General features: G+C 37.4%; 1 protein-coding gene across 1 annotated transcript in view; it reads right to left on the minus strand.

Moving 5' to 3' along the window:
* The window catches only part of LOC131685838 (long-chain fatty acid transport protein 4), a 75,209-nt gene extending 74,144 nt beyond the window's left edge, over positions 1-1,065 (minus strand). The window contains exon 1 of the mRNA XM_058969823.1: positions 595-1,065. Coding sequence (XP_058825806.1) covers positions 595-615 — 21 coding nt within the window. The 5' untranslated portion in view covers positions 616-1,065. The remainder of the gene's footprint in view (positions 1-594) is intronic.
* Positions 1,066-13,165: the final 12,100 nt, after the last annotated feature.

Here is a 13,165-nt window from a genome sequence, read left to right on the forward strand (position 1 = left end):
TAATGTTACAAGGAAAACTCGACACTGTTTCAGCGTCTTAAACTGGGACAAGTCCAATAATGTAGTTGTTGTAAAATAGGATCCTACTCCAAACACTCCGAATCTTTAACCTTCAATAGATTTTAGACAAACTATTGTAAAACTCTAAAAAGAACTGAAAATTATCTTGAGTGGCGTTTTCGTTTTTACCAGAGCACAGAACTGATGTAACAACTATCAGATTAATTAGTTTATCTCTATCCAGCACTAAACTGACACAGCATCGATACAATGTTACTATCGATATTATCAACACCACTTCCAAATCAGTAAGAAGTAAAACCCATTTGTTGCTGTCAATCTGAATAAATCCTTGACGAACAGAACGCCACCAGTGGAACAAGCTAGCGTCAAAAGCCTCTCCAACAAATTAATGCGGCACCATAAGGGTGTCTATAGATAACGCAGGCAGGCATCCCTTGAAACAGCATCGTTCTGCATAATCGCGTCCGTCGTGGCATTGGCATTGTGTAAGCCGTCTCCGTGCACCAAATCGACGCACATGCACATAGCAACACTCTTGTGGAGGTTGATGAGCGACAAAGCGTAACTTACCTTGGTTTCATTGTTATTCATCGTGAATAATAAATATTAATCCATATATAGGTTCCCAGTGGATTGGACGTACGATTTCTTCAACCAATACCGAATTGTATCGCACTCGCTTGATTCGCCGATTTACTTGACCAACTGTCACACTTTTCCTCGCCGACCTGATTTGAAATCGTTCACTGTCAAATCAATTATTTTCCCCAGTCAATCAATCGAAGTAACCCGTTTCATATACCACACTGTATAAATGCACTTTTAAATCTTACACATCACCCCAACAATGATAACAACTCACTTCACAAAAAGAATTTTTCTAAAGCTAACCTCTGCTGGACGAATGCTTAGGGTGCTACTGTGAACAATCGATTTAACCGCAATAGGTACCGGCTCGAAATGAGCGCGGATCATCTGAAACACGTGCACGAGTGCCCGGCTGCTAATCCGAACAGGCTGGCGATTCGAACTGAACTGCGGGCGTCTGGCAGCGGCCGAAAACGGGGAGGTTCGAGTTACCCTCGCTCGACTCGGTTGCACTATACCGCAAGAGCAACGAAAAGCCGCAAAGCGCACGAACAACAATAGGTGTGCAGTACAGTGATGACCGAGGAGAAATTTTGCAAGCAGTTTCTGGAGTTTGAAAGGTTGACTTCCACGGCGAAATGGGGATCACTCCGAAAGTGAGTTTTTTTTGGGATCTAGGACGGGACTCTATCTAGTGTTACAAACGTGATCGTAGTAGGCTATCTAGTGTGGTATTCGCGGTCAACCGCCTCAGTATACTGCGATTCATGACGATTCAACTGGATGCAAAATTTTATCAGCTTGTTTGTTTTAATTAAATCGATTGACGAACGAGTTATTAACGGGAATGGAACCAAGCAATGAGAAAAGCTTTTGATCCAGAAAAATAACAATATGCCATCAGCTCTTTCTATAGCAAAAACAAAAGTGGATATGTAGTATGCGCACTCCTATTTCTGGACTTGATTGCATACTAAATCTGCTGCTACCTTCCTAGAGAAACTTTGGATAACTACCCTATGAAAATTTATGTTTGGCCTAGAAATGGCAGAGATCGGTAAAACAATCGCGCAAAACAAAACACGGTGCTACTATTTCAAGTACAAATGATCCAAATAATTAATTCATATGCACTGAGCCAAAAAACCACATAGGTTTCATGTGAAAAATCACCTAAATATTAAAAATGATTATGCACATTAGAATCATATGCAGCATGTAACACTTATACAATCACCGATGATATTCAAATACAAAATAAATAACTTTCAAGCGTGTCGCACATATGTTCTAAGTGAATATCAAATACTTAGTGTTATGTGTGAAACACATAAGTGTTACGTAAATGTACGATATGAAAAAAGCAAACACATTCAATTTAGCGTCATGGAACAATCCGGCGATGAAAACATTGCTCTCAGACTAGAGATTCCCGCACAATTTACTGGAGGTTTTTTTGGCGTAAAATCATATTAATAATAATAAAAATAATACAATTAATTAGACTTTCTTTTCAGAATGCGAAACTGGATTATTTGAGTTATTCACTATGATCGTAGAACAACTGCAAAGGCTTCTGGAACTGGAAAAAAAGCATGTTTTCTGGTGCAAAAGTATATAGGAAATAGATTTAGAAACGGTTATTCTATTGCAAAACTATTGATTTTTTAACTATTGGAAATCATTTACGACAATATTTTAAACGCGGTTGTCCAATCCTGGATAGAAGTTGCGTACAAAGAACATGAAGATATAGATATGTAAGAATATACTGGGCATATAATAATAAACCAAATACTACTTGTAGAAAGACATTTTTGATTAGTCCAGGTAGAAGATGTTCTCAATTTAAGTCCATTTAAATGTGCAACACATTATTCCTACATTTATTCAATCCAGCTACAAAGCATTTAAATACTATTATAAATTCAGCTAACAGTCACCTGAATACCAGATAAAAAGTATATGTATTTCAAATTGAAAGTATGTGGCATCCCGATAGAAAGTAACTGAACTTCACATAACATGTATCTGTAATCAACCCTAGTTTCAATTAGACGGAAGTGAAAAGAAATTATGTGTGAAAAATATGACATTCATGTGAAAAGTATTATGGAAAATATTTATATGTTTTTGCATGTGATTTATAAGTGATATTTTGGTTGAGTGTGTGTATGATGAAGTGGTAGAGTACATGATCACGACAATGTTCCATTGTTCTCTTGGTTTACAGTATGTTTACAAGGTGTACATACTGTATAACTTTGAAATATTTCTGTTTTCTCATTTCAATAATTCCCCTATTTTGTACCAGTTCAGCCGGTGTTCTCACAATAAATCTTCCACTGTAGCTGACTAAATTGATATGGAACCACTGAGATTAATTTTAGTGATGAAAGTTGAACTGTAACTTCGTATTCAGTTCAAATCCACGGTGGAACCACAATGAAGTTAGATGTAGATGGTATATTCAGCCATATTTTTACGCACCTTGCGTAGACAAAACAACACGATGACGATGTAAATCGAAAGTTAATAATCGGGCTGTACTGGGCGTTTCTCCCGTAAAAAATCACAGCAGCAAAACGAACCGGATCGGATTATAGCCTGCCCAACGTGCTATGCTATAATGTCTATCGGAACTTAAGCCTACAGCGAGTGTATGTTTAGCCTCTCAACAAATTGTGTCATGCTATTATTACCGTTTCCATTATCTAGTATGCTGCGAGAAAACTCAAGCTTCCGTCAAACAGACAATTCACCTCCACGTTACATCACTAATCCAAGGCTTGCTTTTCTTATTTGAATCGCTCTCATTTGAAGCGGTACTATAGTTGATTTTCTTGTTTGTTAATGATCGGTGCATCACACCGTCAAAGGCCTCTTTGCAATCCTACGTCACGTAACATAACCTGCAGATCCATAGTTCAGTAATGGCAAAGTTCAAACGGCAATCGTGAAAAGCCTATACAAATTTAATTTATTCATAGTACTCAGGTACGAGTCAATAGATACAATCAAATCGTTAGTAATCTCTCCTCTTTATCTAAAAAGGTGCGATTTATTTTTCTGCATAATTAAAACAGTAAAATTTAATCAACTTCCGTATTCATTTGAGCTATCATTTACGCTATGTAAGTGGAGTGATTTTTATTGAAAACAAAAAACAAAATGACTATTGTAAATACAAAATAATTTATAGTTTTTTTAGCGGAGACGAACATCAAAACGCCGAAAAATCTAATTACAAAGATAAAACAATAATTAAAAGTATAATAGAGATAAATAAAATTAAATATTGTACAAAATAAATCTTGTATCACGTCAGTAAATTTATCCTGTCAGCCGGTTTTAAAAACGTGACCAATTTGAAATTCGACTACAAACCCTTGTCGCACTCACAATATTATACGGTGTGAAAAAGGCAAGTATTGAACTAGTCTGAGACATCTATTACAGTCAAAAAGTTTGGTAAGAAAGTTATGGTCTGGAAAGCTGTTTGTGGCTGCGGTAATTTCGATCAGTTGAAGAATTTTGGTTATTACCGAAGGAAACACGTCTCGGCATCAGAGACCATTCTATAGTTTGCTTCAAAAACAGTGTCACAACTTATCGCCAAGATGTATGTTCTGTATCTATACTATAATCCATTCATTATAGATGATCATTCTTCCTTAATAATTGCATCCAAGTATATTATACAAGATCCAGCCTGAATTCTATTCACACGAGTCAAGATTATCGGTGGCATTTCTAATTGGGTTCTTAAATATCTTATCGAACTCCCCCCGATAAGGACGTAAATACTAACAGCACTTATCTGGGAAGGCGCTTTACCTAAACCGTCGGTAAATGATTAGCGGTTGAAAGATTTGCCGATATTTTGATTTTCACGCCATGTTATCGCGATTTTACGCAAATGTTTTTACAACTCAGCGAGACGGGGCTCAAAGTTTGCTGGTGGCCGATTTAGACAGTATGCAAAAAAGGGTGGAAAGTGAGAGTCGATAGCTTATCGTTGGCTGGGTCTTGATTTCTTGTTTATTTTCATCTTAGGGCAATCAAATCCACTCAGAAACATTACTTGCAGGCCCGATAAGAGGGCGAGTCAGGCAGGGCAATTGTCTTGGGGCCCAGGTCGCATTTGGGGGCCCGCGTTTTTACCCTGAAGATGGGCGAACACGTCCGGTATTCATAGAAGAGCAATGAAAATAGTAATATTAATACTTTGTAATCATTCGTCTTATTAAATTTTTATATGATGAAAGTGTAAAAAATGAAAACTTTATTTGGTAGTTGACAATTGTTAAAACAAACGTTCTTAAGGGAGTTGTCTAGTTTACGTACAAGTTAAAAAACGAGTTTTATTGCTTGAATCGACGGAGTACACTATAAAATATTGAGAAGCCAATTCAAAGCCTTTTCGAAGAAAGCAATGGAGCATCAGAAATTCGACCGCACGGGCAAACGCATCCGTCGTCTTCTACGTTTGCTTCTTTGCTGGTGCTGTCGGTTGTTGTTTTGGAGATACGTTGCACGTTTAGTAACTTTTGTTCCCGAGTAGCTGGTCTTACAGGACATTTCCAAAAATCAGTGGCGTAGCCAGGGGGGGGGGGGGGTTGGGGGTTAACCCCCCCCCCCCCCCCCAAACCAAAATTAATTGGATTGAAAAAAAATAATTGATACTGACGAATTTAATTTAATATTTCACAAAATATTTTTGGAAAAATATTCTCTGATCACTACATTGAGAACTGTCATGAGAACTTTTGGAAAATTGTGGGAAGGGGATCTATAACTTATCTCTTAGCCAAAATTCCATAGTTGTCAAATTACTTCAATGTAAAATAAAATAACTGTCTGAATTATTATGAGCTCATTTTTGGAAAGATGCTTCAAAATATGGATTAGAGACAATTTTTCGAATGGGAATCTAAATTTGAATAGGTTGATTGCATATAAAACATAAGGGACCATTCATAAATTACGTAACGCTTTTAGGGGGGAGGGGGTTCGACAAGTTGTTACATATTGTGACATAGGGGTGAGGGGGAGTAAGCTAAATCGTTACGTAACATGTTTTCACCGAAGAAAAAAAAAATTTTCAAGGAATTTGTTACATAATAGGAGAGGGGGGATAAATAAATTTGTGACAATTTGTTACATGGGGGGAGGGGGGAGTCAATTTTGGGCAATTTTTGCGTTACGTAATTTATGAATGGTCCCTAAGCTTGTTTACCGAAAACTTACATACATTTCAACATTTGCTGAAAATGTATTTTTTTAGATTGTGTAGAGTTTAGATAACAATTTAATATGGTTAACAACAAGTTAGACTACTTATGTTTTTGAGTTTTCAATAATTTATCAAACTCATATTAAATTTTGAGATTTTTTTTCAAAAAATTTGCGATTTTCATCAAAACCCCCTCCAAACCAAATTTCTGGCTACGTCACTGCCAAAAATCAATAGCAACACAATACGTTTGCTGTCGTTTTTGCCGTGTATCTGTAACGGAACGATTTTTATCTTCTACTCTGGGCGAGATGAGAAGGAAGACTGACCTTAATTTTATAGCACGTTCAAGGAATTTTTCACCTAAAGATGCATTGTGTTGAGATAGAACAGTGATTTTGAGCCTCGCCAAAGATGCGTGTGATATTTATAAGAACACAATTATAATGTGCAAAATAAAAATATCAAATCAGTTCAGTTCAGCAAACAGCAGCAGTACCCGATTACTCGCTGTATTCGCATTTATTTAATTTGCGTCTGATTACTGCATTCTGTGTCTATATTGTTGTCGGGTCCTACATATTATCACAGCATATTAAAACTCATGTAAATTAAAAATCTTTTTAATTTAATAATTTTAAACGAGAATTTCTCACTGCATCTGCTACCTTCTCATCTTACTTACAACAAAAGCTAAAAACTGCACCGCCACTACCAGTAAATAAATAAATCCGTGTGTCGCTTTGTCTGCACAGTAGAATCAAAATATCCTGTTGCAACCCACTATATCGAAAAAAATGATTGACGATTATAAGCCGAATATAAGGCCTTTTGTGACCAAACTGTATTTCTATTTACTTTTCGAGGCGTTCCTTCAGATCTAAAGATGGCCAATGTTTACACCCTACAGTTTCACCATGTTAGACATAGCGTACTGATTATGTTTCAGAATCAAGCAAAAGCGTTTGTTTCGCGAAACGAAATATATCGTTGGATGTGGCAACATGAAGTCAGTACCTCTGTATATACCGTCGATGACACAAATAAGATACGAATACACGAGTTAGCACCGTTCTCCTCTAATCACGCTATTAATAGTTATGTTCACCCGAGTACCCGCAAATAGAAAAACTCATAACTATGGCAATTTTACCCAATTTGGATACCACGGAATAAGAAGCTGTCAAAATTCACCTGTCTTCACCGAACTTGTTCGACTCAAAAAGTTATGTAGAAAAGCGTGGAATCGCAGACGCAACGACGGGTTGGTTTAGGAGTTTTTTCTTAATATTGAAAATGCTGTTGACAACGTGTTTTGCAAATTCAGTTTGGAAGCAGCATGAGGTCATGGAGTACCTTCATTTCATATATTACGTATTACGAACTGGATACACGCAATGCTTAGCAACCAACATATGTGCTCATCGTTAAGACAAGTAGAGATATGGAAATTGAGTGTCTGCGGAAGTTCTCAAGGTGGTGTGCTTCTATGGAACCTTGTCGCCGATGGCTTACACTGACGGTTCTTTGTGTATATTGTTATGAAATGAGATTTAACTAATCTCATTCGCTTGGTACAGATACAGTACCATATTCCAAGCAGAAATCTTCGCGATTCGATATCGAAATTAGCAATCGCATGTCGAACTGAAATCGAAGAACTTAGCAATTCAAATGCTATCTACCTTCTATGGGTGTCTGGTTATTCCGGTATAACTGAAAATGAATGTGCGGACGAATTGGCTAGAACTGGCACTGCGACTGACTTCGTAGGTCTAGCACCAGTTCTACCACGGTCGATAAATTGGACAAACAACCAGATTCGCTCTTGGGCTGCATCCGAACATGCCAACCATTGGCGTAGCTTGCAAGCTTGCGTTTAGACAAAGACTTTTGCGACGGATGTGAGTCAAAAAATGTCAAAGAATTTGCTGCATTTTCCCAACACAGTTGCAGTATTCTAGTCAAAGCATTGCAAACTCAATTATCACATGGCAAAGATCACACAAATAGTACTCAGCGTGCTGAGTACTATTTGTGTGATCTTTGTGAATCCAATTGCGGAGCTTCATATCATTTGATATGTAACTGCACTGCAGTAATGCAATTGCGCATCCGAATATTTGGTTCTCCATACATAGATGAACCTATGTACAGAGAGCTGAAACTCTATGATACGCTATTGTTCCTAACCCACTGTGGTAAAGAGCTATAATACAGGCCATATTTGAATGACAATATCTCTTCAGGGGTGTTGTCATTCTGTTGTCTCAATGTCGAGGGTATTGATATATCCGCTCATCGAGAAGTGTATTTCATTCCCTTGGGAGTAAAGAACACTTCCAATTTGTCTACATTTTCTTTGTCGGAATATATTGCTTATAAAGGGTATCCCACATCAAATTCCGAGCCCATGATTTTCCCACCGTATTTTGTCGTTCGTCACAATTTGGAGCCTTCTGCACTTTGTTCAGAGAGCCAAGGACCGGGATAGACTGCATGGCTCTCTGAACAAAAGACTTGGACAGATTCAACTTTTTGGCCACATCCCTGACCGAAGCATTGGGATTCCGTTTAAATGTTTTCACTACACTCTTGTGATCCTGATCACTAATAGAACATCCATTCTGACCGCATTTCTCCTTCTGTTAGATGCTCAAAGTTTGGTAGTAACGTCTAATCACATGACTCACCGTTGACTACACGATTCCGAGTTGTTTTCCAGTGTCCCGAAGACAGATTTGAGGGTTTTACAGATGCTTTTTTACAATTTTCAATAAACTGACGGCAATAAAAATACATTGTAAACAATACACTCTAACCTACTTCTACTCAAATTTTCAAGAGAAAATACCCAATGGGTTATTTCTACAGCGTTTTTTTCCGTGATGCAATTATCACTTCCCCAATCCTTCCCATCAGGAAAAGATGAAAAGACTAATCACGGCAAGGCACAAATCTCCGATCAACGTGGGGAACGTGCCATTTGAGCCAGTCGCTACTGATTCCTGATTTCCCCCAGAGGCAAGATACGCATTTCCGTGTTATGTTTATAACTGATTCGTTGTTTTCGTTTCTCTTAGTCTTAAATTTGCCGAAAACAGCCCACTAAATCGATACAATAATCGAAATATCGCACGTTTACTCTCTTCACGGATATAGTCGGACAAATTTAAAAAAAAACTGGAAGATTTTTTCGATTGTCTGTTTGACTGGATGTTGTAAAAAACTGAAAGAATCCAGTTTAAACTGGAAGGTTGGCATCGCTGCGCTCGACGAATGATAAATGATTCATTAAATAGTCGAGGATGACGTCATTCATAGAAGCGTAGTATGCTGGGTGCTCAAATCTGTCGTACGAGACGCTATAGGCACGATGTTACTTGTCTGGAAAAAGAGCAACAACTGATTCAAACAGGCACGCGGCACATTTATTTATAACTTTTCGTGTTCGTTTGAGTCACTAAGGTGCTTCCTATTGACGGCTCTGCCGGGGATAGATTGACTGATGTATGGGAGTTTTCACGTTTTCCGAGATCTATTCATTTTTGCTTGTTTTTCAATAGTGTGCTATTGAAATACAAAAATACTATAGCAATATAACAAAGTTTCAACTAATTCCGAATTGTTTGGTGGTTACCAGATGGAAATCCGTTCATAAATAGCAAAGTTATTAGCGTTCAAAATAGTGATGCAAAAACGTGACATCGTTTGATTTTAGATTTTATAATGACACCCCGCCTCAGATAGTGCAGTAAGACATTTTCAATGTCAAAAATAAATTGCTTTACAAAAACTTAATCCGGTATGTCACAGTTGTCGATTGGCGGCCCATAAATTTTCTTTGCTGTGGCGTGTGGTTGACGGAATAGGGGGTCCAATAGCCTCGTACGCTCATATCGCACAAAAGTGGTGAGCGTCTCGAATATATCGAGCCAAAGAGGACCAAGAGCCATTTTGAGGTACTTTATCTAAAATCGCTCCAGCATCCAATGTAGCACCAGGAACTCTAATATCTGTTATGTTTTGGGAACCCAAATAGCAAACGAAAGCAAGCCAGTGTTCTTTAACTTTCTATGTAAATGATAAGTTATCGAAAAATTAATTTTGGTACGAAAAATACACGAAAAAAATTATGGCGCTTAGCTCGGTTTAGCTTAACGCAGGCCATATGTACTACGCACCACTCAATTTCTCATCTTCTGTATCCCAGGCTCTGGAACGTACAATGCACTGGCCTGTCCCCTCGACGTCTTCCTGTTTTAATTTGTATTGGCGTTTGGTGCTCAAGCAAGCATCGGAATAAATAGACTTTTTGGTCGGTTTTTGAATTATTTACAATTTGTTCAAAAGACAATTTAATAATCTTTACAACGCCGTATAAATGATCAAAATCGGTTAGAAACATCCGAAGTAATACCAGTATTAAGGAAAAAAGGGTATTTTGACGTATTTTAAAGGTTTGTTCTATAAAAAATGAAATATTGCGTAATAAAGTTTACAAAATACGAATATTTTTGAAAAGGGTGCTTTAATTGGCTTATTTTTTAATAAAACTATCCAATTTAATTCTAAATTCAATTAAAACTAGACATATTAGAGCGGTTTTAGTTCTGGGGTACGAATATTCCCCACAAAACCGTTTACGTATAGAAAAAGTTACGAAACCGTTGTATAGGGTTAAGACTTTCTGAAGGTATCCAACGGGGAAAAGTTAAGGAGAGTTAAGCGAAAGCAATTATGTGAAAAAATTCTCCCAGAGGCAAGATTCGAACTTACAATCCTTGGGACTCCGGCCCAATGCACAAATCCTTATGCTGCGGTTGTCATCATATCCCAGGAACAGCATAAGGGTTTGTAACTGGCAATTCCACATACTCTATGATCAAATCGTTTAATGATTCTGGCAACAAAATTTGTTTTTGTTTGATATAGCAGTTATACCACTGACTAACAGACATAACACTATGAGGGAAAAAGAAATCGATCCGGCAATTTTCCCAGAACACTAGCTCCACCTTTTATTCACAGTCCCAAACACTCATTTGCTGGTGGGTTACTCTAAAGACGCTGAATCCCTCCGGATAAAGACTCGCCATCTCTATCTTATTCTTATTATTTATCAGTAAGTGTCATTCCTATCGAGCACGAGACCTGTCTAAAGCCCTCATTCCGAAGAAAATCGCTTCGAATCCTTCTGGAACGAGGGCAATTGACAGGTCTCGTGCTCGATTGGCATGACACTGACAGATAAATGGTAAACAAACGATTGACGTGTCGAGTCTTTATCCAGAGGGATTCAGCGTCGTTATGTTACCCCTCAGGTTTTGGAACAATTTTTCGCTAGTGGTCTATCCTCCATATGCTTGTTCATATGTCAGTGGCGCCATAATCTCAAAAGCGGCCACAGTCCCAACTACAAATATATTTAAAATGACCGTTAAAGTGGGCGAAGCATTATTTTCGAGTGTTATGTCTGTTAGTCTGTTGCTATAAGTTAGAAGAATCATTATACTTGCATTCCCCATCGAGAGTTCAGGGGGTCTTTAGTAGACTTTTTTCGGATCTAATTTGTGGATATTTTTGGACTTTGATCCATTATTTTTCATAAAAGTTGAATAATATCATCACAAAACAGGTAATCTTAATTTTCAGATGACATATTTGAACATGTTTCATTAAAAATTCAATAGAGATACGAAAAGTTTAAAAATAACGTGGAATGTATGGTTTCAAAATGATTATCTTCAAGCATCCCAATTGTCAGTAAGTCGAATATTTGTCTGAGGTACCCAATGATTTTCTTGATTATAGTTTATATATAAACAAGTATAGAATTGAATTGAACAGCAGTTATTGTAGTTTTTGACTTTTTAGTCACATGTCTTCCTATAGTTTATAGTAATCTTCAGGGAAAAGCGGGGTTTGAACATAAATTAGTTATAGTTTTCTCATAATACAAACATTTTGCAAGATGTCGCAGGACTACAAATATTTTCTTTTCTAAGCAAGATGTAATATTAAATTTGTTTCCGTGTGTGACTCTATTGTATGCACAAATGCTAAAACTATTTTCAAGGAAAAAAGCAGAGAAAATAATTTTGTCTTCCTAAACCTGGGACATTGAAAATATTTCAGATTAGTGGAAGATTTTATGACACAACTTGGAAATGGAAACAAAGATAGCAAGAAGGATATGAGTCGTGAGAGTCGCCATGAATACGAAGAGTAAAAGATAGAGAAAGAGAGCGTGTGTGGAATAGTGTCTAATGGTTAGTGCCGTGACATTAATTTAATATATGATACGATATTTTAATTCCTTGCATCCTTATTATAAATAATGCAACTGTTTTTTTTCCACCATGACCAGTATAACCTAAATCTTGCGAAAGAAGTCAAATTTTCACTATGGTGTTGGGATTCAAAGATTAAGTTGTTCCACGATTATAATATGCATAAGTAGTATATGAGAAATATATTATCTCACTATTAGGTGAATTACTTTGTGATCTGATTAATACACCATCCCAAATCTACCTCACTGCTGAACGCAATGCTTAATCTATGAACTCTGAAAGAATTTTCAATTCGAGGTGAAATTACACATTATTCAGCCATTGAAGTGAATATACTTATGAAATTTTGAGAAATACTTAATTAATTATTGAATAAATTTACAACATGTTTTCGGAATCGATTTCTTTGAATTACGTAGATGTGTATTCAAACTCATGTATTCAAAATCGGTTTTGCCCCTAAAACACCAGTTAATTAATACTCTTTATGCTACGGTTTCATTTCAGTTTTTGAAAATTGGTAAATGAGGATTAATAATATAAAATGTTTAATATCTCCATCGTTCGAGAACGGATTTTGACAATCCATAGCTTGTTAGACAGGTATTTTTAAAAGCTTTCACACAGGTAGCCTGATATATTTGCTTCGCTCGAAAGTTATTTGCTCAAAACCAGTGTTTCAAATAAACCACCCTGCCAAGAAACGGCAGACGCCCGGTATACTGGTGGAGTGCCGAGATTGCAGCCCTACGATCAGCCTGCCTCAGAGCTAGACGTAGAATGCAAAAAGCCCGCACCGAGGATGCAAGAGAGAACCGCCGTGAAGTGTTTCGAGCTGCGAAATTGGCCCTTAACAAGGCCATTAAAAGCAGCAAGAGAGCGTGTTTCGACAACCTGTGCGAGAGTGTCAACGCGAATCCGTGGGGTAACGCCTACAGAATCGTAATGGCTAAGACCAAAGGGGGCTTTCCGCCCCCCGAACGGTCTTCGGACCGGTTGGCGAGGATTATCGAAGTACTCT

This window comes from Topomyia yanbarensis, chromosome 2 (assembly GCF_030247195.1).
Source record: "Topomyia yanbarensis strain Yona2022 chromosome 2, ASM3024719v1, whole genome shotgun sequence".
Lineage (NCBI taxonomy): Eukaryota > Metazoa > Arthropoda > Insecta > Diptera > Culicidae > Topomyia > Topomyia yanbarensis.